Below are 27,401 nucleotides of genomic sequence, written 5' to 3'. Positions count from 1 at the left end.
CTTAGCTTCGGTCTCGCCTCCAGCCCGCTCCTCGGAGCCACCCTCGGGCCCCCGGAGCGGGGGATTCCGCATGGAGCGGGAGTAGCTTGAGGAGTGGGCCGAAACCCCTCCTGATGTGTTAGTTCCCAGGTGGAGCTGCATGTGGTAAGTTCTCCCGGCGCCGGGTTGGAGGGGATTCTTGGATGCGCTGGGCTCCCGGTGGGTGGGGGCGGCGTTGGGACCTCGCCAGGGCCGGCTGAGCCGGGAGGGCGGAGGAGGGGCCCGGGCGGCCGCGAGGGTCGTGGGCGCCTCGGCGGGAGGGACCTAGGCTGGAGCAGGTACCGGGAGGAGCGCTCCCTCCGGCTGCTTCCCTGCCCCGCTCCCTTGGACCCCCGGGGCCAGCGCCGGGGACCCCCAGCGTTCGCGGGCAGATCTGCTGGGGGAAGGGCAGGGGACGGGCAGTCACGGACCGGGGTCAGGAGGGGGTCGGGAGCTAACCAGAACCCAGCGGTGGGGCGGAGGGAGCTTGGAGCTGTCGCTTTTACAGCTGGGATATGTGTACGTGTTGTGGCGGTTGTGTTGTTGTGAACGTGCGAGACTTTTTTTTTTTTTAAGGCTCGTATTGCTGGCGCGAAGGCTGCTTCACTCTTGAGTTCTGTGGCCGGGTTTGCATCCAACTTGCTTTAGTGTGTTTCTGTTAGTTTCCCTGTGTTTTAGCTTAAAAACGTACCTCTCCACCCTCTTTTCGCCCGTGCCCAAGTGAATTGATTTTGAATGTGTATGTGTGTTAAACTTGATGTCTCATTGGTTTTTAAGTTAGAAATCTACAAGTCATCTTGGTCGTGACCGCCTATGACTGAAAGGGAGGGGGCTGAGGGGAGCCAGCTGTCCCAAGCCCTGGACTTTGTACCATTAAGACAGGGTGCCGTCAGAGGGCCACTGCATCGAGAGAAAGATCATAAATTGTTTTTTTTCCCCCTTGGCCACGAGTTATCTTAGTTTTAGCAGAAGTAATAGTAATAGATTGAGATTAGAGTTCTGTGTTTATCCTTAAATTTCTCAAAAAGATTAGATATAATTTGTTTTAGAATAACTTTTTGCTTTCAAGCTGGTTAATTTCAGGATGTTTCAGGAGGTGGAAAGGAAGTTTTTACAGGCACTGAGTGGGGAAGGACAAGCATCAGGGCGAGACATCCAGCCTCAGACCATACTAGTTTTAATTTTAATTAAGTTGGGCAGCCTCATTTGGTCTTAAGGAAGACAGTATATGTTTTCAAGCTTTGTTCATGAAATATACTGTTTGATTTCCCAATATATGTTAAGAAATGTCCATAATGTGTGTAAAGAGCCTAGAAGTTGTAGTAGCCAATAGGATCCCTGAGGCCTTAAGTGTTCAAAGTAGCCTTTTATAATTAGGGACTAGTCTCTGACAAGAGTGAAGTGGGCTCTTGGCTGCACTCAACCCCTGGAGGACAGTCCACCTGATTGCCTCTGGGTTGTTTTGCTGATGGGGGGGGGTAGTTGTTCAGCTACTCAGAAGGCGTATCTCACCCCTAGAGTTCCTCCCAGTCCTCCCCCTTTTTATAGCCGTCTATTCTGATTTGAGTGTAGTAGGGTGTGCTCTGAGGATGAAAATACCCATCCTAAGATCCCTGCTTCTGGCACGAGCAAGAAGAGCTCGTTCATGCATCTCCGCTTTCCTGTTCATTTTAGCAATTTCTTCGTGGAAAAACGACAAAAAGAGAGATAAATGTTAGAAATTTTCCTTTAGCTTTATTGATTTACTTGGAAATATCATATGTTAATGTAAAGTTGTCTATGTTGTTCATCAGGTTTGGAGCCCTTTAACATAATTTTTATTTCTTTCCTCTCCCCTAATTAAAATGTGCATAACCATGTTGCTGTCAGGTGAGAAATCTTATGAAATGGATTTGACAGCCTTTCTTTTTCTTAAACATTCAGCTCTGTTCCTTGTGTTTTTACAATAGGTGGGAGAGAAGACTCACATTTTATAATACCAACCAAGTGTACGACACGAGTGTCCTAGGGAACAGTTTTATTGTCAGGCGAGTGTCACAGCTTCTTAGGTAACAGCTGCTCCGGCCTGTTTCCCTTAAAAAAATTAGAAAGGGGTACTAACTCAGATTTAGAAAACCTTTAGACTTCTATTTGCTGAATTGTCCCCTTGAAAGCTTTTTTATTTAATTGAGAAGCTGAAATACAAATTTTACCCATTTGCCATGCACTGAATTATTAATAATGAGATACTTAGTATATATTTTGATATTTTAAAACTCAAATTTGTGTAGCAGCTGATAGCTTTTGGCATATGCTATTTTAAACAGTGTTCCAATGACAGAATAAAAGTTACAGTGCTACTTAGAAAGGCGCACACACGCAAAACAGATAAAAAACATATAAGGGGAGGTTGAAGATATATACATATATACAGATATACAAATACATAAAGATTTTTTCTGTCAAAAATTAAACTGACAGAAAATAATAAATAAAAGCATACTTCAAATTATCAGTAGCAAATTATACTAAAAGTTTGCCCTTGGTCAAAATATTTTACACTTTAGCTATTTAAGAAAGTTAAAAGTTACAACAGAAACCCTTAGAGGTTTCTTTTGCTGTGGTTCCTTGTTAGAGAACACTAGTAAAAGCATGCAGCTTTATTTTATATTTTGTTTATATCAATAAAAAACAAGACGACTTTGTCAGTATTACAACAGAGATTTTTAAAATGTATAGGTAAATATGGCATTTAGGAGTGTGAACTTTAATTCACTTGTAGAACTTCTTAAAATTTTGTTGCTATAGAAATTTCATATTTACTGTTACGGCCTATCCTATAGGAGATAGCTGCAGTTGCAGTAGTTTCTTGCCAAAGGAGAGAGGGAGAGGGGGCAGAGAGACGAGAGAGAGGTGTCTCTGATTGCTGAGTGCAAAGATCAGGTGTATGCTCAAGGCACCAGAGGGCAAGCTCCAGTTTTAAGTGAAAATGGCCTTGAAATAAGGGTAACAGCTACTTTCATAGGTCTTTCCATTAATCAACACTGACCAGCAGAACACGAACATCTAAAAATGCAGTGGCCACTGCATATGCACATATCATATATTTTCTACTGACTGTTAATAATTATTCCTTAAACAGTTGACCGAAACCCCCAAGCTAGGACTCCTGCTTAAGAAATGGGTGGGTATTTAATTTAGTTTCAATATTCTTGAAGGAAAGAGCAACTAACCAAAGTTAGCATATCTTTTAAACGAAATTATTGTCTCCAGTGGCTAGTGCGGTTGGTGTTAAAGGCAAACTTGTGCCCTCCGTGCAGATGCTGGGAAACCCTGTGAGCAGCACTGTCCCCTGGAGCGCCCATCACTCATTGTGTGGAGCAGTGTCTTTCTCCATGAGCACTGTGTGGCAGTTCATTCTTTGTATGAATCTGTGAATGGCATATGTCAGGCCAATAAGATGACATTCCTATTCTGGGTAATAAATAGATGCCTTGTTTTTTTTTTTTTTTTTTTTCCTTGAAGATCATGAGACAAACAAAAACATGCTTGGCTGTCTAAAAATTTTCTTTGAAATACAAATAAAAATTTCAAAATAAAAACATCGCAATATCTTTGAAAACATATGATTCCTAATAGGACAAAACAGATGCTTATCATTTAAACAAGCACCACATAGAGACAATGAAAACTCCCTTTTGGAAGCAAATTCTGCTGTCTTTGTGGTCTGAGGGCTGCTGAAGCTGGAAAGCCTCCTTCGTCTCCTCTCAAGATCTCCCGTCCCTCCTCTCAACTTAATTGGGAATCCCTGCCAGGATTCACTGAAGCAAACCCCACAATTTGATGTATCTATCTTAGCAACCTGGGAACACAGAAGCTGTATTCCGCACCAACTGCAGCTTTCAGTTCAGAATGGAGTCAGCATCTGCTCTCTTGTCTGGCCTCCTCTTACACTTGCACGCCGTGTGTCCAGAGCTGGCCCTGCCCCTGAGCAGGGACGGCAGAGGAGGGCTGAGTGTGCCCGTTTGGCGCCGCCCCGAGTGGAGTGAGCAATGCGGATGCGCGGGGTGGGGGCCGGAGGGAGGAGAGTGGAGACAGCTCTGGAGCCGACCGTGCAGCTGCTACAGCAGGTCTGACTAGTTTTAGGTGCCCAAAGGCAGCTTTGTTTCTCCAGTAACTCCAGGTAGCAGCAAACCTCAGCTCTTAAAACGAATTCATGTCTGAATCACTATCTTTCTGTCCCTTTGCAAAAACCTGTAGCTTTGCAGAGTTGCTATTCAATTCTAAGCTGTTTTTCCTTTAAAAACCTTCATAGGTGGTTAACTGAAAGCAAGACGATAAACCAGGCATTTTTGTGCTTCTAAGGAGTTTCATGTAGAATAGTGAAGGGGAAGGAATTCTGGCTCTTCAGGACACACACACACACACACACACACACACACACACACACACTCATTCACTCGTGTTTCTAGCTGTCTGTGTGAACCTGTTGAACAAAAGTAAAAAGTATTACTTGATCATGCCATGGTAAGAAAATTAAATAATGAAGCGTTACTTGCTGCAAATCAACCTTTAGCCCCTTGCTCTGCTCTCCTGGCTGACTGCTTATCATTCCACGCCAGCCGCAGCTCCCGGGCTTCAGGCAGGCCTGCTGGAGTACCCCACCCTGGTGTTTAGAAGTGTTGAGTTAAACTCTGGGAATCTGAAAGTCCCAAGGTCATCTCTGCACCAGAACAGGTTTGCATAAAATTCTAGCCACACCAATGAGATAACGAGGTGGTGACTGTTTTAATCTGATCCTCCCTTAGTGGTTACCCATTTTACAATAATACATGATACAGATTTGCTTTTCAGATTTCTTTCCCTTTTTGAGGAGGGAATTTCCATGTATGTGTGTGCTTCTCTGTCTTCTCTGCTGTCGTAGAAAACCCAACTGGCAGAGGAATTTGAGCACCATGCGTGGTCCGTAGCTGATGAAGAAATTTTTGCGTTGCCTCTGTGCTTGTCACAAACCTGGTGATGGTCTTTTCTGAACAGTTTTTTAAACAGACTGCTTTTAAAAATATTTTTATTGTGGCCGGAAATATAAAATAAAATAGATTTTACCTGGTGTTGGTTGTTAGCTGTCTAACAGTAGCTGGTTAACAAATTCAAAGCGTGGATTCCTCAAGTGGCACCTGCCTTCTTGCTTCTGAAGCCCCTAAAGATAGGCAGGATGTTCAGGGGTGGCAGTGGGGTGGGTTGGAGGCAGGTCTCCTTAAAGGGCCTTGAAGATCATAGAAGTTGAAGTTCTGACAGATAGTTTCCTTAGAAAATAAATATTTATTACATTCAGTGTGGTGCTCTGATTAATTTCATTGTATTTGACTAAATGACTTTGTGTAAATAAAGTTCTGTGGGTCATTAATTATCAATACCCAGAAGTCCTTGGGAAGAAATACTTTTATCTCAAAATAGCCCCAAAATAATTATTTTAAAAAATGAATGGCTGCCATCTTTACTAAGTATCATTCACTGCCCTCAAGCATAGTTTGTATCCTCATTTCCTTTTTCTACTTTGTGAATTATTCAAGTATATGATATAAAGTTTAAATTGTCTTTGTAAAACCTTAACAGGAGCCTGCCTAGTTCTTAGAATTAACTAAAGTAAACATTCTGAATATGTACGTTGCTTATATGAAACAGATATTTACATAGTAGAATAGTTATCGCCTCCCCTTTACGCATCTCTTAAGTATATGTCTTTTATCATGTACCTTAAACTTTTATACCCATATGTCATATTGTAAAAATGTGATAGTTTTCTTTTAAGGAATCCAGATTTAGACCATACAGTACAGTGTTTAGATTTACTCAGTGAGTAAATAAGTAAATAAAGAATATTTATCTGGTTTTCCTCTTTAGTTTGCATGTGAAAGTTAAAAGAAATATGTTCTGTATTTGTGAGGAATATAAAGCATGTCTTCTTTTAAGTGATTTTTCACAGTAATAAAGCATTCTCAATTTGAAAACAAAGATGATTAAAAACTAATAATAACCTGTAAGAAACACTTTCATAAAAACACTTCCCGACGTAGCATACTTCGTTTTTGTTAGTTTTATTCAGTGGCAAGTTAGTTGGCTAACAAAACCTAGATGGTAATCTTTTGTTTTAATTAAGATGCAATTTTATTTTTCACAGATTTGTTCTAGAAAATTATGTTTACCTGTTTTAGTATGACTGTTTTATGTATCTGAGAGCGCTCTTTAAAACAACAACAACAAAAAACCAAAACACTGCCACATACTTTTGGCAAAGCATTGCGTTTCTACCCTAAGCTTTTCCCCTCTGACCTTGTTTATGAAGGGTCGCTAGTGTGAGAGGAAAAACAAGGTATCTTTGGAGAAAAGATGGTACAGGAGGGTTGACACCAGAATCCCATCCAGGCAATTACAAGTACTGGAGAAAAGAATATTTTCATTATGCATGGGAATGGGGGTGGGGTGAGGCTGGCTAGCCTTTACTGGCACATAATCTTAAGGGAAAGAAATTAAAATCTACGAATTCCTTCCCTTAATGATAATGAGGCTTTAGATTCAGCATGCTAAAGATGTGTTCCTGACACCAAATTAGTGTGGACTAGCATCATAATTTTAATGACTACAATAATATATTATTTATAAAAATAACATTATAATAGTTCATGTTTGCCAAGTTTCATATGGAAGGATTGGTGGTAATAGTTCGTGTCTTATGAACACTGTTATTGAACATACAATATCATAGAACTTCAACTTGTAATTTGAATAGGAAGAATTCCAGCAAGTTATACAATCAACTTGCTTCATTATCTCTTTAAGGTTACCTGAGTTACACTTTACGATTAAAGCGGCTCCTCCCCAATATTCTTTATGAAGTTTTCCCAAATAACTGCCTGAAGCCATTTCTGTTCAGTGTGGAGGTAATTTCCTGTTATTAAGAAGCAATAGGATTATTGAAGGCTTTTCTATCCTAGTAAAATTCCTACTGCTAACCTTGAGAATCACCTTAGGATGCCCCCACTGGAAATTCTGAACTGTTGGCTTCTCCCAGTCCACATCTTATCACTCGGGCTGTATGTTTGTTGTTGTGTGTTTGTTCTCACTTCAGGAGTCCTCCATGGATTTTTTAACCATGGTTTTGGAAACATCAGTGTTACTTATATACAGACAACAACCTTTTTTACATGTAGTATTTCCAGATTTTGAACCATAGCATAAAATAATTTAGTTTGGTCTTTGCGGGACTCTTGGCTTGCTTAGCAGTGTCCTATGGAGACCTGAATTTGGGAACAATCTTGGAAATGTGCATGCTTTGAGAGATCTCTAGTTAGAAATTGCAGTGAATAACCAGACTTCAGGAGTGCCTGTTGCTCTGCTGCGCCCCCTCGTGGTTAGATATGATATGCTCTTTCAAAGCTTAAGAGGAGTCTCCACTTGTACTGGGCGTGCTTGTTTACATAGAGCATTTATAGCTTTCTTCTATGTAAAATAACCTATCAAGTTAATATAATAGTTCTCGCTAAGGGTGTAAATAGTTTATCGTGCTTATTTGATTTTTTACTTTGTAGAATTTTAAAAGTATGTATGGGTGTGTGTGGGGGTGTGTGGGGGTGTGTTTTACCTTTTTCTTATGGAAAATTCCCAACACACTCAAACTTTAAAGAGAAGAGTACAATGCATCCCTTGTGCTTATCACCCGGCTTCAACAGTTATCAACATTTTGTCAGTTTTGTTTCATCTTCACGGCCGTTTTCTTCTAGAACATTTTAAAGCAAATTCCAGGCATCGTATCATGTTATGTTTTTGTTAAACTTAAGTTTAGAAACTGTATAATTCGGCTCAATCTTTTACTTTAGGTGTGCAGTGCTTTTAGCCAGAATTGTTAGGTAAAATAAGAGAATTGTTGGCATTCTCAGTATCTTTGGAAGAGGTGACTGGTGTCCCTAGCTTCCTAAGAGTTAGGTTTAAAACCTAAAATTCCCAGCTGGCGGAGGAACCAGTAAGACAGGATATTAGAAACATTTTCTAGTACTTAACAGTTACATTCTAAAAAGCCCATGTTTCTTTCCAGATGTTTATTAACAAGGCTGTAATTTATTCCAAAGAAATATTCATTTGAAACACTCTCTCCCAGAATTTGCCTACTAAATGAAATTAGTTGTCAACATTTTTAAACGTCCTTTTCTTTTTCCAAGAGAAAATATGATGTTTGACAAACCAGCAGCGTCAGAAACCGTCTTCAATTTAATAGAAGTGTGTAAAAATCCTGAGAGGGAAAGCTAGAGTTTCTTAAAATGTAGACTTGAGGAAGACATCCCCAAACCGTAAAAGTTGTTGTTTTAATTGACTTCGAGGTTGCCTTCCTGGCTTAATTTATGTTTGTCTCCCAGGCTTTAAGACGCTGTCAAGAAAGCAAGGAGGATTGTTCGCGGCGCCCCGGGTCCAAGTGCAGAGCCTGATCGCGGCTACGCGGCCGTGCAGTGCCTGCGGCCGAGCCCGTGTCCCCCGCGCCGCCCGGAGAGCCCGGGGAGGCGCCGCGGCAAACAGTGGTGTCGGGTTACAGCTTCGGAGCCGCGGCGAGCGCGCCTAACTGGCTTGATCTAGTGATTGGCTTCATAATTACATTGCTGATTTGTTAGGGAAGGCTTTGTCTTACTTACCAATTAGCATGGATGTTACTGCAGGGACCTCATCCTGGATGAGCTTGGGTTTAAAAAAAAAAAAAAAGCTTCCCCGATCCGGGCAGCTTTAGGTGTTCAGTTACTAACCCTCCCTTGTCTTCTGGGAGTCCTCACCCTGTCTGTAAACACGCAGAGGCTTTCTCCCTGTTAGCATTTTTTTGTTTATTTTATTTTACTTATCTTTGGCTGCGTTGCGTCTTCGTTGCCGTAGTTGCGGCGAGTGGAGGCTACTGTTGGTTGCGGTGCGCGGGCTTCTCATTGCGGTGGCTTCTCTTGTTGCGGAGCACGGGCTCTAGGCGCGCGGGCTTCAGTACTTGTGGCTCACGGGCTTAGTTGCTCCGCGGCATGTGGGATCTTCCCGGACCAGGACTCGAACCCGTGTTCCCTGCATTGGCAGGTGGATTCTCAACCACTGCGCCACCAGGGAAGCCCTCCCCGTTGGAATTTTGCCCGTGTTTCTGCCGTTCCCTAAGGCCAGAGGCAATCACTTTGGGGTCTGCAGGAGTGCTGACCCACAGCGCCTCCTGGAGGCTCACCACCCCGGTTTTGGGGGAACTGCACCGGCCACAGCGCATGGCACACCCCCGCTGGGAGATCTTTCAGGTTGATCCCCCTTTCTGTCAGCTCTCTCCCCGGTCTGCCGATCTACGGCACCACCACCTAGCATGTCCCTTCAGGGTGGCCTTTCTGTTCTCCTGGTGGGTTCTGTTGTTACTTGGGGGAGGAGGGGTGTTAAAAGCATAGGTGTTATCAGATTTCTGAGTCCTGGGTGTTTTTTAAGGTGTAATATTTTAACAGTGTGGAAAGTTGTCTGAGCAAACCTGGCTTCCCCCCGTAGAAGGGGGTTGGGGCCTCTCCTTCCTTCCTGGGAGCTGCTGTGTGACTGTCTGACAGAAGAGCCTTTTCCCAGAGTTCGCCCATAGCTGGTGGGAGGTGTCCTGGTTAGGAGCAGAGGCTCTCCATTTGGACCACCTCTTCTGAGGATCCAGAGTGCATTGTAAGGCAGGTGTATGGGGTGAGGAGAGGAGAGATGAGAATATTCTGTTTCAGAAGTTGTCTCACCAGCATTTCTGGCCAGCCTCTCTTCTGCTCTTGGAAGACTGTCGTACACTCAGTAGTTTTGCCAGGGGCACTCCTTTCTTCTTCTACTGCCCCCAAAAGAAACTGAAAGAATGTGTTTCCGCTTACAGGACTTTGGGTTTGGTGGCTCAGGATGTCAGAGTGAGGAAATCGCCTCTGCTAGCCTGTTTGAAGACACTCGTCACATGTCTCATCTTAGCTTCTTTTTTCTTCAAACTGGCTAGATCCATGAGGAAAAATCATCGTTCTGAAACATGGGCATTACCCTAAATGCCTCGTTTTTATGATTTTTAGTGTCAGCATGGGCACTTCTGGACTCCTCAGCAACCAGTAATCACACCAGTGGTCACACAGGATGGTGTAGTTGAGGAGATTGGGGACCCTCTGGATTAGGAGCCTTTCACTTGAGAGATGTGAACTTAGTGATGCAGGCATAAGTGTGCAGACCAGTGACGCATCCCAAAGCAGGCACCAGGGTCTTCACCCTGGTGAGGATGTAGAAGGAGACCAGTTCTCTGGGAGCCGAGGGCCCCACTAGTAACTACCCTTCCCCAACAGAAGACACCAGGGCTGAGTTCTGCCTCGTTAACTGACCGTTGAGACAATACGTCACTTAAGCCTGCTACACTCGAAAGCCCTGGATTTCTAGCTGTCACTTACTACTCCAAAAGGAAATTGGAACAAGCTTTTGAAAATGTACACGAAGTACAAACCATCGGGCCTTGAGGTGTTTTGGAGTGAGTCTTTGGGGATCTCCCCTGTCTGCCCCACCTCTGTGTGTGGACCAGCATCCCTCCGCCTGGATGGATGAACTAAGCTGGGAGCCATTTCCACTCCCTCCCCGGCCACTTGCCTCGCTCTCAGCTGCCTCTTTGATCACGTGGTCAGTCATACCTTCCCCAGTCATTTCCTCCCTTCAGAAATTGGAACTAAGCTATCAATTTTGATCTTCTTTTAAATGCCTTTTGTAGCATTAATTCCCTCAGATACTGAGTAGGATGAGATGGAGGGTTTTCCTTCTATCTGGGGTGATCACCATTTGGGGGGATGAATTGAGTTAAAGCATAGTGCAGTCTTTTGCATCTTTTTTTGACCCGCAGCGAGTCAGAAAGACAGCCCTAGTGGTGCGCAGAGAAGGGCTCCCAGTTTGGGCCTCTCACAAGCCCGAGCAGTGATGCTGCCCGCGGGGGCCACACAGCCCCCTCTGTGCACCTGTCAATCAGCGGCCACTAGGCTCTGGGCCTCTAGGAAGCACTAGTGGCCACAGAGGGCTGCAGGTTAAAGCAGTGGATTTTGTTGTTGTTAGTGGGGATGACAGAAGTGGTGGTTTGCAAAAGTAGATTTAATATTCTTAATTTAAAAATCTTAACATTTATTTTGACAGCTCCGAGAGTGATTTAAAATTTTTTTCCAAGGCATAGCTTTTAAACAGTTGAAAAACATTGAGTTTAAAAGAACAGTTTTGATTGCCTGTGTTTTTCTTTTAATGTTTGCATTTTTTTCCCATAATGCCTTAGAAAATATAAAAGCTACGAAATGCTCCCTTTTAACACATAGGTACTCTTCCAGTTTCTCTTTGGACATTGGGCATAAGGCCTCACTGCCATTCACTCTGTAATCACAGCAAGAAGAATCTAGGCCCCAGTGAGCCGGTGGCATCTGATATATCAGTCTGAGAAGCTGAGCTTTATTATTAAAATTGAGCTGAAGACATCTTAATTCTGCATGGAGTCTTTCTTTTTTAATGTGAGCTGCCATCACAGAAACGCTGCTCATTCTTTTTTTCCTTACCTGCTTAGGCACAAGTAGGAAAGCCCTTTAGGCTCCAGTTTAATTGAGTAAAGATATTCTCAGGCTTACATATGAAATAGCTGGATGGGGAAGAAAGGAAGTCATGGTTTTCAAAATGAGGTCCGCAGACCAGCATCACCTGGAAACTTGATGGAAATGCACATCTTGGGCCTCCACACCAGACGGACTGAATGAGAATCTGGGATAGTGTGTGTGTGTTTGGGGGTGGGGGACAGCATTCTGTGTTAACTAGCCCCCTTGGTGAGTCTGATGCTCCCCCAAGTTTGAGAACTAAAGATCGAGGGAGGCATCCCTGCCCACCCGCTGTGCCTCGGATACTGACAAATCTCCTTACCCAGGGTCTGCCCTGTACAGCTGTGCCCTCTGAGATCCGTTCAACCTTCCCCTTTGTCATACCCTCCCTCCCATGCCAAGTTTACAGTCAGAGCCAAAGACACACATCTCTGTCTTTGTTTTACAGTCCTTCTCTGGCTGTCCCTCAGTGTCTTTTCTCATTCTTTCCATTTACTATTCATCCAGTGACTATTTCTGGAGCATCTTCGGTGTATCAGGGACTGCCCTAACCTGAGAACACAGAGACGAACGGAACAGTCTGAAACCCTCAGAGGGCTTACCGTCTGGGGTGGGAAATGGACATTGAGAGACAATCCTGCCTTAAACAGAAACCTCAGATCCTATCCCCTTCAGAAGTCCCGTGGTCACCTCAGTCTGTACTAATCTCTCAGACTCCCTGCTGTGGGAGCCATTCAGAATCTGGAATTGCAGACTCCCAAACAGGTAATATCTTCTCCTGTTTCTCTGGTTCTTTCTCTTGTGAGGAATCTCCCAGTGACATGTGACTTTTGACTATCTGCCCAAAAGGATTGTAGCTTTTGAGGGCAGGGTCCTTCCTAATGAAAGCGGCACAACTGCAAGCCAGGTTTAGTATCTGGAGAGTTTTATTCACTATTAAACTTCCTGGAAAACTCCGGCAGAGAAGTGTTCATTTGTATTTGCTACCCTTGAGTTTTGGTCTCTATTTTCAAAACTTAGATCGCTGCAGTTACTACTTGCCAAAATTTACGTTAAGCAAATCAGAATGCTAGGAGTTTCTTTCTAGCAAGCTTCTTGGGGAGGGAGGGTGTTTTATCTGGACCCTTATATTAAAAGCCAGTGAATATTCAATAAAAGAGTGGCTGTGGTTAGTTTTAGGCCCCTCTGGGTGGGCAGGAAAGGGAGGGAGCGCCCACCTCACTCCCCCATGTGGGGATCTCTAACCAGCCCTGAAGCTCAGGGCCCCTTCTGGACCTTTGACTGGAAGATTGGGTAGAAGACATGAGCTTTGGGGCCTGGGTCTTCTCAAGCCAAGGGAGGAGGCAAAGTGGGGCGCCAAGCCTCGGGGTGGCCTGGAAACCGACTTATCACAGGCCCCCTTTGGTGAACTACAGGCTACCACCCTGGTGTCCAGGTCCACCGCCAAGGGGCCTCTCGGGCAGGAACAGCAGACACCCCCTTCCCTCTTGTCAGCTTGAAGCCCCTAATGAGCTCCAGCCACTGCTCCATCCTCAGGCTGCAGCCGAGTGAGGCCTTTTAAAACGTCACCTGCCTCTCCAGTGGCCTGAAGAGCTATTGCTGTTGTCTTAGCGCGCCCGCCCGAGGAAGAGGCTTCAGGCAGCCTGGCCCTTGGGTTCCTGCGAAGCTTGTCTTTTCTTTGAATTGTGTCTGCTCCGAGGTGTGGCGTTCACACAGCACCGAGTGAGGGTCCTTCTCACTTCCAGGAGCTGGAGGCCTCTTCTGAACGTGGGCAGACGGGACTCTCAACAGTGTGTTAAGCAAACTTTAGGAAAACTTTAATTTTTTACACATTTTAAATTTAAAAAACTTTTTTTAATGTTAAGGTTCTAAGTAGGAGTGAGGATTCGATTTTACTATGTTGTTTTTCACTCCTTTCTGTAAAAATGTAGATAGACTTCAGATTACAAGTCAGGATTGTGTGCGTTTTGCAATCTTACTGGGTGTGTAGAGCAGTGTTGCCTCGTAAAATGAAACAGAAAAATGAAGGCAAACCTGCTTGGAGCCATACTCTATCATGAGTCCTTATTTACACATTTGAGAAGCGTCCAGGATTCGATTCGCGCTCACAGATTTTGCTTACACGGGCCCTCCTCTGTCCCCTTCCAGAGAGCATTACGAATGTTTTACCAGGCTTTCCCTAAATCATTAAGATGATCACACAGCTATGACCAGCTAGATCATTCTAACTGGAAATTAGGCGCTTCTCATGTTGAAATCTCTCTGAAAAGTATCTCCTTAGATCTCCCTCAGCAATGGGAATTCTGCTAGATGCCTCTAGTACCACGTGCTTTTTAAGTATTTGAGTTCTATGTGCTCAGTGATTATTTCTAGAGAAGTATGAGTTATTGAAAAAGCCCTGTTGTTTTTTCCTGTCAACAAGTCCTTAAAAGACAGCTGTGCATGAATGACAAAAAGAAAGGAAAAGTCTACGTTGTCTTTTCTAAGGGTTACTTCTCCAGAAAACCGGTAAAAATTTTAAGTGGCGATGAGCTTACTAATTTGTTTTGAGCTGTGTATTTGGTTTACATTTTGGGACAGTGCTTCTCAAACTTTTTGTGATGAAGGACGATCTTGTTTGTGTTTTCCTCCTTTATAGACTGATACTTTAGTAAAACATGACAAAAATAATGACTAGAAAAATGAAATAAGAGTACAAAAATGTAAAAACAGAAGCCTCGTTTTAAAAAATTGTATTTACAGAGATACAGTTACTCTGTAAATCTGCTATAAAAGTTTCTAAACAATGCAGTATCTTTACTTACCTCATCATGAACTAGTAACAGTTTACAGACTGGTTCCATCTATGGACCACACTTTGAGAAACACTGTTTTAGAGTGTGTGTGCGTGTGCACTTGTGTACTCTGGCACACGTGTGGATGTATTGGGTACATTCAAATTACAGCATATAACGTAGATTATATAACAGCTTTATATGATAATTAAATGCATTTGGTGAGCTCTTCGGTAAAAATGGAGTTTTTCTAGAAGGGACATTAAATGCTTAAATTGTAAACAAATACAAATGGCATACATGTGAATACAGTTATCTGTTTCAAAACACAGTTGTCCGGTAATACTTCTAAAGCATAAAGTAGAGAGTGTTCTGTAATGTGAAATGAAGTCACCTCCTCTCTGATTCACACTCAAGTTTAAATGGGCACAGATACTTTAGATAGGAAATGTTCTGTGCAAAGTGTATATACAAATGAAGCTTTTGGCACTGAACAGTAGGAAATGTTTCTGTCATGTGAAGCCTTAGATAAGGGAGTTGTTACTATCATACCTTCCTTGCCTTAGAGAACAGTTAATTATGGGACTGGTCTTTGGTCCTAGTGATAGACAGCCATTTTCTTAATGTTTACAAAGTGAGAGAAAGTGTTTCCTACAAGCAACTCCACATTCTTTATGAGTGTTAACAAATTCTCCAGCTGATTCTGACTTGATGGCTTGCAGCTGTCTTCATCCTTCTCTCCTGGAGACTGAGGCACATGAAGGCAGTCACCCGGAGTGGGACTTGTGCACCAGGCTCTGTGTCCACCTGCATGTCTGTCTGCCTGGAGGGGCAGCGTGGCCTTCTTTCACAAAGCCTTGGGAGGAAGTTCTGGGAAGTTTTATTATGGTTAGCCTTATTCCTTTAGGATGAGACTCCTAATTGAAAATGATAATGAGGTGTCCGCGAAGATGTTCAGCTCTTTGAAGACCAGGCTTTAGTCCTGTGCAGGACTACCCACCTTCTGTCCGAGTGCCCAAGACAGCGTAGATGCGGGATGAGTTAAAGGATTGAAGGAGGCCATTCAGTAAAAGGCAAGTCGCCTTTAGAAGAAAAACTGGATAACTACAAAGCACTTTCTTGTGTGTGACGATATCAGAAAGAGTGAGTGGCCTTGAGAGAGCATTAACACGTGCCTGTGGGTAAGTGGCGTAGAGGTCATAGGGAGCGAGCGTGGGCCTGGCTTGATTAGAAGCATGTCTGCTGGTCTGAACAACGGCGTAAGGACGGCTTTCTTGATTCACTGGTTGGAAAGTGAGGTCTCTGAGTCAAAGGCGGGTGGACTTGTGATTGCCATTTAGCTGGTAGAAGTTCTGAGATGAAGGACCACTCTCCTGAAGGCACAGACAGCTGAGGGCGTCTCCACTCAGGCCAGAGCACACAAGGAGACCTCCGAGGCTGTGCGTGTCAGGCGAGGTAGGCAGGAGTTAAAATCCAACCCATTCCCCAGTGCTCAAGGTCTGAGATAGGAGGTCATTGTTTCTTTGAAATCCTTGCTGGAATCACAGTAGGTATTGTTTTAAGAAATGTGTCGAGTGCCCAAACAGCAATGCTTATAATCAGAGCAAATTTCTTTTAAATTAGTCCAGTTGCACTCAGGCATGGCTGCATGTGATGAAATTGAGCCATGGGAAAACTTGGGCTGGGCAATCCACCTTCCTCCACTTGATTCTAGACGGAAAAGCAGTGGCAGCTCAATCACTGTGGTCATTTAACACAGTCCAAGCACTTCACCACATGTCACCAAACAGGCAGATGAGGAAGGAAATGCCGTTTCCTTCCTCATGTGTGATGAGGAAGGAAACGGCATTTTGAAAGCACACGTGGTTCTACCAGAATTGTACATATTCCCTTTTCTCCAACTGGGTTCTTTTCATCGCTCTAGGTGTGTTCAAGCTGTAATCTGTGATACCTTTACCTGTTTAGGTCATAGTATTGTCAGTGTTTTCTTGGGCTTTAAAAATAGATCTGTTTGGGGGAGGGAAGTTGAACCTGCATGGTAACGCCGTAGGCATGCGAACGCAAGCCCAGGAGCACAAAGTCAAAATCACGGTTTCCATGGTAACGTTTAACTTGTCTGTGTTGTACACATTTCTCAAGAAATACATTCAACAGACTACCCAGTGATAAAAATTGCTCCACCGGCACACAAAGGTAGATTTCCCAATGAATTCCTCTGTTGTAACCGACCCTGGGCAGGGAGCTCGAGTCCGGGTCCTGACCTCTGAATCCACGTCCTTTTTTAGGGTAGAAATTCTTTTTTGTGGGATTGATTCCATCTCCTTCCTTTCTCCTTGGCAGATATATGTTGGGGAAAGGAGGAAAACGGAAGTTTGACGAGCATGAAGATGGGCTGGAAGGCAAAATTGTGTCCCCCTCCGACGGTCCGTCCAAGGTGTCTTACACCTTACAGCGCCAGACTATCTTCAACATTTCCCTTATGAAACTCTACAACCACAGGCCCCTCACAGAGCCCAGCTTGCAAAAGACCGTGCTCATCAACAACATGTTGAGGCGGATCCAGGAGGAGCTGAAGCAGGAGGGCAGCCTGAGGCCCGCGTTCCCTGCCTCTTCGCCGCCCGCCGACCCGCTGGGCTCCAGCTACCGGGAGGCACCGCCTGCCTTCAGCCACCCCGCGCCCGCGCCCTGCGAGCTGGGCGGCGCTGCGCCCCTGGAGGCCTGCCTCACCCCCGCCTCACTGCTCGAGGACGACCAGGACACGTTTTGCACTTCCCCGGCCGCGCAGCCTGCGGCCCCCGCCAGACTCGCACCTCCTGCCCTCCCGCCGGAAAAGGACAGCTTCTCCTCCGCCCTGGACGAGATCGAGGAGCTCTGTCCCACATCTACCTCCATGGAGGCCGCGGAGGCCACCACCGACGACCCGAAAGGGGACTCCGACGGGCCCGGCGCGCAGAGACCCGAGGGGCTCCAGGACGGCCGGCCCGACGACCCGAAACTGATGGACTCCCTGCCCGGCAACTTTGAGATCACCACGTCCACGGGCTTCCTGACAGACTTGACCCTGGACGACATCCTGTTTGCCGACATTGACACGTCCATGTACGACTTTGACCCCTGCACGTCCGCGTCGGGGACATCCTCAAAAATGTCCCCCGTGTCGGCCGACGACCTCCTCAAGACGCTGGCCCCCTACAGCAGCCAGCCCGTCGCCCCGAGCCAGCCTTTCAAGATGGACCTCACGGAGCTGGACCACATCATGGAGGTGCTGGTCGGGTCCTGAGCCCCGGGGCCCGTCGCTTGCACCCCGCACCCCGACAGCTCTCCGCACTGTGCATGTACCCTTGCTTGCCTTTTTCTGAGAAAAAGAACATTCTACAAAAGGATCACACTAGTTTTTGCTTTGAGCAGAGTTGGAGTGCCTTCATCCAAGTATGACCACTTTTAATATGCTTTTTTGAGTGGTTCCTCAGAGACCTAGTACCCGGGAATAGGAAAGAATACATTTGAAGACAATGTCGCTATGTGGAATGACAAAAATAAACAGCTCAAGTGAAGCACAAGGAATAAGTTGGAAAAGCTGTAAATTGCATGTGCATATTTGTCTATTTTTTCTATAAGTTTTATTGCAAGAGGTAAAAAAAGAAAATATATATATATATTATTTAGATAATCTCAGTACCTTTTCCGGCATTTTCGCCCTGTATAGGTTGACTTGGCAATTCAGCCTTTTTAGAGGCATTAACTACTCCTCGTAAGTGTTGCATTTACATGGCTGTTTAGAAACTGCTGCCCAAATTTATTTTATATTTTTGTACAGATTCCGCAGTTTATGATATTGTTTTTCTAAAAACAAATGCTGTTTATACATATGAGATAGCTATTTTGATAGGATTTGCTCACATAGTTCCTGCAAACTTCAGATGTACAAGTTGCACTTGTACTTTTATAGAGTTGTAATGTTTTATATGTGTTTGGTGCAAAGAGAAAATTGGATCAAATCAATCCGCAGTTGATGTCCCCAGATGCGCGCACGCGCGCGCGCGCACACACACACACACACACACACACACACACACACACACACACACGCAGCGCTTTAAGAAGGGCCAGGAGATATCACACCCAAATTTCACAAGCACCGACCCCCTGGCATGAACACCCGCCAGCACTGTGACTTCCAAAGCCAGAGCCACGTCTGCTCATCAAACTTGCATTAAGCAGTTGGCGGGAGGTGGCCATGGAGCTCGGGGTTCAAGTGATGGTTCTCTTTAGCTCTCTCTCTGGAGGGGAAGGCTACCAAGTACTCATTGTATTTATGCCAAGTCTGCGCTTTTAATTGTTTTTATTTTTTTAAACAAAACCCCAGATCTTTCCCTTTTTGGCATAATTTTTATGAAGACCTGAAATTTTACACACGAACAAAATTTTATGAAAAGCAACTGACCTCTTCATGGAACTAAACCCTGTTGCGACGCTTAGGGCTCGTCAAGAAGGAACTCTCCCCCAGAAGGCATCCATCATGTCGCTCTGTTGTCTTTTCCTGCTTCCCTTCCTTAGAGCTTTCTTTCCCTCTGTTGCTAAGTGCTGAAAATGGCATCTTCACGATCACCACAGTGAGCCCAGCTCTCCTCGGCCCAGCCTAGGATGCACTCTTGTAACATGCATGGCTCCTGAACCTGGTGTTGGTCCCATTACGTCACGGCCTCCGATCTGGTTGCTTTCTTAAATCAACTGCTTTAACTACACTTTACAAGGCTGTTTTACCCAAATACACAGATAAGACTTTCTATGCATGTTCCCCTCCTCCCCCATTGCCATCCTCTCTCTGCCAGGAGAACTTGAGAACTAGCTTTTTATTCCTAGCGGTGTACATTTAATTTTAAAACGTTTGCAATGTATCATGCTTGTTGCCGAAATTGTTAATGGCCTTTCCGTTTCAGTTTTTTCTTTCTTCCAATGGTACTTTAGCTGGTTACAACCTATATTGTTGAAATGCAGGTGGCTTCTTTAGGAATAACTTTTATATTTATTTAAGAATTTTTAAATTATGGGATTTGTGTTGTTGTTGTTGTCTTTGTTGTTGGTCATTTGTCAATATTCAGTCACCAATTCTGCTCACTTCTTGCCATGGATAAAATTGAGTCTTTCTGGCCAATTAAAAAAGACAGCTTTATAAAATGGCACTTTAAACAAGCCATAGATAGTTTTATTTTTATAATACACATGGCAAAGCAAATACACTTTGATGAAGGAACTGCTCATCTAAGCAAAAGATTCGTGTATGATATGATTAAATCTTTCTACGTTCTGATTTACTCCCCCCCCACCCCCTCCCGCCAACTTGAATGTGTTTTTAAAGGCTAATTATCAACTCAGACGAGCAGTGAGAAACCGATCAAACTGCACCGTTCTCCAGCAAGCACCCTCCACCGGACACCTCTTACTACTGCAGATGTGTCATTCCCTTTGATAGGACCAGGGACCATGTAGTTAAGGTGAGGGTTGTGGTAGATGCTTTCGGTGTCACCGTGCCTGTCCGTTTGAAGGGCTTCCTTTTCCTGTAGAGAACAAGTCCGCCCAGGCTCCATGCTTCTGCTAACTCAAGGACCTGGCAGACTCTCCACATGCCGCCCGCATACACATACGTGTACATGCACAATAGTGTTGATTATTCCGGACAATAACAGGGTAAGGCGGCTGATTTGCCATTGTTAAAAGCTGATTGATAGTAACTTAGAACAACTGTACTTCGGTTGGATTAGCAAATCGTGTGTTTAAACAAATCCCATATGTTGGGCAGCAGTTCAAATAAGCACAGCGAAGTGTTGCCCACACGTGGTTCTCTGACTCTCCCGCGTTTGTAAGGCTGGGCTTCAGGATCAAAAACAAAAACCCCCAACAGCAGCGCGCAAATGCTTTTTAATTCTCTGGACACCCTCACCGTAAATTCTTGATATTCAAGGTCTAATGAGGAAGACGTGGGGAATTAGTGGCCCTGTTTCAAAAGAACAAAACCATCAAGTGTTCCAGTTATCTTTGTGTCTTATTTTTACAAAGTGATGTCCCGACAGGGAAGAACGTGAGCCTGTGTGTGATCTCCAAGTCCCAGCTTGAGTGTGGGACGTGCTTCCAGATGCCACCCGGCAGCAGTGCCTTCCCGTTTCTAAAGGACATCCTGTGGCATTCAGAGTCAGGCAGGCAGTTTGAGGTGCCTTTACGAGAGGGACAGAGAGACAGGCTGGGTGGGGCTGGGAGAGGACAATTATTGACAGTGATGTGCAATGAAGTGACAAGATGAGAGCAGAATAATAAGAGCTTTGAATTTGAAGTGATTTTTTTTCATAAGTTATTTATTCCTTTTTTTCTGTGTAAATATATTTATTTTACTGTGGAGCTCTAACAACATCTGGATCGTAACATGTGCAGAATGTATGTAGGAATTTATTCTCCTGTAGGAATGTCAATCTGTATTAAAAGGGGGTCCGAGCCAGACCCCTGGGTCTTCTCATCGTATGCACAGTCCACGTTCATTTTTACTCTCTCCTCTAATATGGGTCGATTTGAAATATGCAAAAGGTATGGATGAGGAATGTTTTAATACCTCCAAATTTTTAAGAAAATCAAGCATCAAAGGGTTGATATTTTTTAAAGTTTTTCTAGTCGCACTTTCTCTCTTTATGACAGAAGGGGCATCCACACCGACGCCCTCGCTCACACCAAAGGGTGAGAGCTAGCCACAGCCGCCTCCACCGGAGTGTCTTTCTCAATTGTGCTGTTTATTGCCATAGCCCCTTGGAGTGTCCCAGCTGCCCTGAGATCGATCAAGGAAATTCCTTAAATAAATAAACTCCAAAGAGCCAAAGTGTCAACTTACGGATCATTTTTAAAGCTTAAATTTATTAACCACCTTTGTGGTAAACAATGAATTATGAATCCGCAGGGCAGCCTTCTCAAATGACAGGTGCAAAAAATAATAATAAGAGAGAGAGAGACTCTACTTTGTGCAGCGATTGTTATTCTCTGTATGAATTGTCTTAATTTCAAAATCTTGCTGTTACAAATTGGACCTTTATATGCTTTCTGAAAATAATTGAAAAGAGCATATTTAACCTGTTTCGGCTGGAAATGGTTGACTTCCAGTAACTGCCAATGGCAGTGAGGTGTGTGCGTCCTGCTTATGTACAGTTGTTTTCAGGGCTTCTAAGAATGAGTCTGAATGGTTCTTGACAATTAGCCAGGATCAAATGCTCTTGCAAGCAAAGCCAATAAAAATTTTGGACGTCTTTTGGGGATAACAAGTTTGGAAGGGAAGTCGGTCCATACGAGCAAACAACCAAGATTTGGAAAAGATGTACATAGTGACATGTTTGGTGCATGGTTTTTGAGGAGGGCTTTTGTCAAACAGGAGGTGTAACCTTTCCCCCACAGACCTGAGAGCTGTGCCTTTTCTATGCAATATTACTAGACGTTACATCGGAACCCAGATGGTTGTATTCACATGTAGGTTTGGGCTGTAATCTAAACAATTGGACAGATTAAATGTACATGGAAATGAGCAGTCTTACTTTTGTAGTTTTATATTATACAATAAACAGTTAAAAGATGAGAGAGGCGTGTTTGCAGTTTCCTTCTGCCCGGAGCACAGCCAGCTCATGTGTCACCGTCTGCCCACGTCAGGGAACGGTCTGCCCGCGGCTTCTGCTGGAGTTGGTGCTGTCACCCGCCCCCTGTCTCTCACTCTCAGGAGCACTCTTCTCTCTCGGTTCTCCCCCTGCCTCTTGGGCCCTTCTCGGACCTCCTCCCCCAACTCTTACTAAACACTGGGCGGGGGGGGGGGGGGGGGGTTCCAGCTCTTTGCTGAGCCTCCACTCCTGCTTGCTTTCCCGAGGGCACCTAATCCACTCAGGACTCTGAAAACGTATTTCCAGCCCCTACCTCTCTCCCAGGCTCCGGACTTGGTATCTGCCAAGCTTTGCCATCTCACGCTCAGTGGGTCTAAACCAGCCTCGTTCCCCCCACGGGGCTGGGCCTTCCCCTTTGGGCCTCTCTTTGGCCTCATCACCCTTCTCCCAGGTGTGATTCCGCCGCCTCCTTCCCGAACTTACCACAGCTTCTTCCGCAGCCCGGACCCTCTTCCCCCCTCGCCTCCAGTTATTGCATCTGCTTCCTATCTGCTCTTCACTGCCACCTGCTTGTTTCTCTAACATCCTTGTTGCCCCCCACTGGTATTCCACAGCACCGGTGGTTCACGAATTTGTTGCACATCCTCCAGCAGCCCGATCCACATTTCCACAGTGCGGCTCCCCACCCCTCCCACCATCTTCCACAGGGTCGTGGAGGAGATCCTGGGGAGTCTCCTTGGCAGCGGGGCCGTCTCTGAGGGCATTGTGTGATCTAGCCTCACCTCCTCCAGGCAGTTCCGGGCCACGATACTAGCTGGTGAGGGAATGGGGCTGGAAAATGAGGGTTCCGATCAGTCAGCAGTGGAATATGGTGGCAGAGTGGGGAGCGTTGGGGAGGTATTATAGGTTGAATTGTGTCCTCTGAAAAAGATCTGTTGAAGGTCTAACCCCCAAGACCTCAGAATGTGACCTTAATTCAGAAATAGGGTCTTTACAGAGAAATTAAAATGAGGTTACTCGGGTGGGTCTTAATCCAATGACTAGTGTCCTTATGAAAAATAAAAAGGCGGGGTGGGGGGAGATTTTGACACATACAAGCACAGAGGACACCATGTGAAGATGAAAGCAGAGATCAGGGTAACATGTCTACACCCAAGGAGCACCAAAGGCTGCCAGCAAACCACCAGAAGCCGGGGGAGCAGGCTGAACAGAGTTCTTCCTCACAGCCCTCAAAAGGCACCAGCCCTGCTGGCACCTCTGTTTCCGACTTATGGCCTCCAGAACAATCTATTTCTATAGCTTAAGTCACTCTGTGGTACTTTGTTACGGCAGCCCTAGCAGACTAACACGGGGGAGAAGAGGCTGAGCTCAATCCAGACATCCCGATGGAGATGCTCGTTAGGCTGCTAGAAATAAGAGGCTGTTTCTCAGTGGAGAGGTTTGTCTCTGGAATATGAGCGTCTGCTATTAATTAGAGATAGAGCTTTGGCGACTCGTTCAATCTCTCTGTGCTTGTGAGGAGGAGATACAGCCATGGCTCCTAAATCTCTTTGAACATGTTGACGGTGCAATAAAAGTGCAAGCTGTGGATGTCATCTCTCCTCACATGCCTCCAACTGCACCTAGTGCATAGTAGGCACTCAAAACATTTGTTTAATTAAAAACAAACAAAAAAACCCTGTGGTTCCTCCTCTACAGCAGGAGGGAAGCACAGAGCGTGGTCTTCCGTGTTTGGGTCCCAGGCCCACTCCCGTCCGGCCCTCTGGACGCCCCCATTGCCAGCACACTGCATGCCCTGCTTGTGCCCCCAGTTCAGCTTGTAGATATTCTACCCATCACTCCCAGACCGAGCTCAAGTGTCTGTCCGTAAAGCCTCCTCTTCTTCGGGACGGCTCTGCCTCTGCAGAGGCACTTAGCAAGCCTTGCTTGCCATGTCTCTGGCTAGCTGTGCAACTTTGTTTCCTGTGCTACCCCCCTGCTGCTGCTCTTTAGAGAGCAGTTCAAAGAGATTTAGGAGCCATGACTTTATCTCGTGATGTTCATCTTTGTCAGAGGTCGGCAAACTTCGGCCCTTGGGCCAAATCCTGTTTGTGTGAATTTTATTGGAACACGGCGCATTCATTTATGTGTGTATTATCTATGGCTGCTGTCCTACTACAGTGACACAGAGACCGTAAGGCCCTCAAAGTCTAAAATGTTTGCTCTTTGGCCTTTAACAGAAACAGTTTACCAAACTTTGATCTTTGCAAACAATGCAATGCTTAGAACAGGGTCTGACCATAGTTGAGACCAGGCCAGACTTGCTGTGCTCAGGGGCTTACACAGACTGGGACATCTGGAGAGGGGTCTGGAAAGTGAGTACAATACAGAGGTGACGGCAGGGATCCCAAGGACAAAGAGTGCGAGGTGGGGATGCGAGGGTCCGAGAGGGCGGAGGAGCCAGAAAAGCCCCGTGAGGATGGACATCTTCAGAGCGCTTAACACCTGGGAAGGAAAGGGCCCCGTTTTACAGATGTGAAAGCTGAAACACAGAGAGGGGAAGTGATTCTTGTTTAAGGGGGGAGAGCATAGCATGGAGGTTCAGAGTTTGGCTCTGTAACTGGACCACCTGGGTTTGAAGCCTGGCTCCATCATTGATAGCCTGTAACCTTGGGCAAGTTCCCGAACCTCTCTATGCCTCAGCTTTCTCATCTGTTAGATGAGGGTAGTAATTGAGCTTATCTCATGCAATGACAGGGATTAAAGGAGTCCATACATGTAAAGCACTTATAACAGTTCTAGGGAATTAAAACAAGAAGTCCACAAATGTTGGCTCTAGCTAACCTGAGAGCGGCAAGACTAAAATCCAGGCCTCCGCTTGGTGTGGGGTCTTAGGTTGGGCCATTAAGCAAACCTGGGGCATCTTAATGCTGAGGGCACGTTTTGTGGGACCACCACCATTTCCACGCTTGTGGTCCTGACTCTCAGCTCTGTATTTACTGAGGACACTGTGCTCCAAGCTTGTGTGGCAATCTGGGGTCCCAGAGTCCCTATTGTCTCCTCTGTCTTTGCTTTTAATGTATGTTTGCTCCTCCTGGAAAGGAATCTTAACTGAATGTGGAGATTCAGGGTTACCACTTCCCGAGCACTCACAGGAGCCAGACACCACTGAGTGCCGTGTATGGGATCTCGTGGACTCTGCCCGAGCCCTTTGAGGTTTATCTTACCACCTCTGCTTTACAGAGGAGGGAGTCCAGACTCAGAGAGGCTAAGCAACCGCCCAGAGGTCACACAGCTGGCACGTGGCAGAGCTGGGACTGCAGGCCAGACCCTTATAACCCCTTCAGCACACTCTCCCGTCACCCATCCTCGCTCCTGGTGTCATCCAAGTCCACCTGCAGGCTGCCGGCTGGAGGCTGAGCAGGTGTCCCAATCCAAGTTTCACCTCTGTCACTTGCCTGACCTTGGGCAAGCCACTTCACCCCTCTTCTTCTCCACAGGGGCATGGCTCCCTCCTGGCACACTGAAGCATTAGCCAGTGGGACAAGAGAGGAAGATGTCCCAGTGGGGCCGGCAGTGAACCAGGACCTGGGACTGCTCTTACAGGGCTGAAGTCTCTGTGTGACCTTGGGTCGGCTACTTCCCCTCTCAGGGACTCAGTTGGCTGGGTGGCAAAGGAAGGAGGCACACGCATGCCACATGCTTCGGGCCATGGTTCTTCTTGGCTGCAAGCTGCAAGCATGGGGGCCTCCGCCAGTATCTCTGGGCACGGAGCCCTAGGCCTCGGGATCTTACGGAATCGCTCAGGTGGGAGGAGAGCTGCTGCTCTAAGTCCCCTAGTGCCAGCCTTCCCGGCTGCTGGTGTGCAAGACCGGGAAGGCACACACACCGTCCCCGGAGCTGGGAATCCCCTTGCGGCAGGCTGGCTGTCCCAGTCCCACAGCCCGCCCCTGCTTCCCTCCCTCCCTCCCTCCCTCCCCTGGCAGGCGGGGAAGCCAAGCTGCCAGCTGCTAGCAAGGCCTATTGTTCAGCAGTGACAAGAAATGGCTGCAGGGGCCCAGACCCGGGAAGGGCTGGAGACAGAAAGGGGGAGGGGCGGGCCGAGCTGGGGAAATGTCTTCGAGGGGGCTTGGCTGCCTGGAGAAGCTGGAGCACAAACACCCCCAGCAGACTTTTTCACACTTGTCTTCCCGGGATGTCATCACTGGAGGATGTGCGTGTCACTGTTTTTGTGTGTTAGTGTTACCGCGTCAGGCTGCCTCTAGAAAAGGATTTATGGTCACTTGTCTCCCAGCTGAGCGCTGAAAACAGTGCCAGGTGGCCAAGTGCTTTGAAAATGGTGTTGTTCGAAGTCAGTCCAATCCACGCGCTCATGGGAAATACCGCCTTCCTGGGCCTGGAGACGTTCCAGGGATCCTGGACATTTGTGTATAGCTTAATGGTGTAGGAAGCATTTCACATACATTTGTGCTGTTTGATTCTCGGGACGACTCTGGAGGGGATGGCAATGGAGGGAGGCTGAGCTTGCTTGGGGAAACTGAGGCACACAGAGAGGCAGGGCTGCAGACCCAGGCTCTGGACTCCTAAATTTATTACCTTCCGGTGCTTCAGAGCTTAAAGAAACTGGCCAGAAACTTAATTATGAAAAATAACGGTCAACAGCCAGCCATGGAGCTGGAAGTTACAAATCCCTTGGAGCTTTGTAACAGACTCAATGGGAACTGAAGTTATTCAGAGCTTCTGTTCTGTCCTTTCTAGTGCAGTAGCAGGGCCCTGAGCTGGGGAGGGCTTAGGAAAAATGAGGTAGGGCAGGACTGGTCAGGGAAGGAGGTGGGAGTTTAAGTTCAATGGGAAGTTGCTGGAGGGCCAGGAAGTGGCCTGATTCATGTTTAGAATGAATGTGAAATTTGAAATTAAAAATATGAAACCATTCACATTAGCACTATATACTTAGGTATGAATATAACAAAATATGTACAAAACTGATATGAGGAAAACTACAAAGCACTGATGAAACAAATCACAGAAGATCTAAATAAATGGAGAGATATTCCATGTTCATGGAGAGGAAGAGTCAATATTGTTTAGAAGTCAGCTCTTCCCAACTTGACCTATAGATTCAACACAGTCCCAGTCAAAATCCCAGCAGCTTAGTTTGTGGACATTGACAAACCGATCCTAGAGTTTACATAGAGACGCAAAAGACCCAGAACAGCCAACACAATATTAAAGGAGAAAAACAAAGTTGGAGGCCTAACTACCCAACTTCCAGGCTTACTATAAAGCTACAGCAATCAAGACAGAAATCACAGTATAGGAAAAAGAATAAACAAATAGATAAACGGAATAGAACAGATTGCCCTGAAGTACACACACACAAATACAGTTAACTAATCTTTGACAAAGGAGCAAAGGCAATTCAG

General features: G+C 45.8%; 1 protein-coding gene across 1 annotated transcript; it reads left to right on the top strand.

Moving 5' to 3' along the window:
* SERTAD2 (SERTA domain containing 2) lies at nt 1-21,930 on the top strand. Its single transcript, XM_082852126.1, has 2 exons — nt 1-144; nt 16,718-21,930. The coding sequence occupies exon 2, from the start codon at nt 16,722-16,724 to the stop codon at nt 17,655-17,657; it is 936 nt and encodes a 311-aa protein (XP_082708252.1). The 5' UTR covers nt 1-144; nt 16,718-16,721; the 3' UTR covers nt 17,658-21,930.
* Nucleotides 21,931-27,401: the final 5,471 nt, after the last annotated feature.

Source organism: Leucopleurus acutus, assembly GCF_964270905.1.
Source record: "Leucopleurus acutus genome assembly, chromosome: 12".
Taxonomy (NCBI): Eukaryota; Metazoa; Chordata; class Mammalia; order Artiodactyla; family Delphinidae; genus Leucopleurus; species Leucopleurus acutus.
Note: the sequence above shows the minus strand (reverse complement) of the source record. Positions and strands in the feature narration are given on the sequence as shown.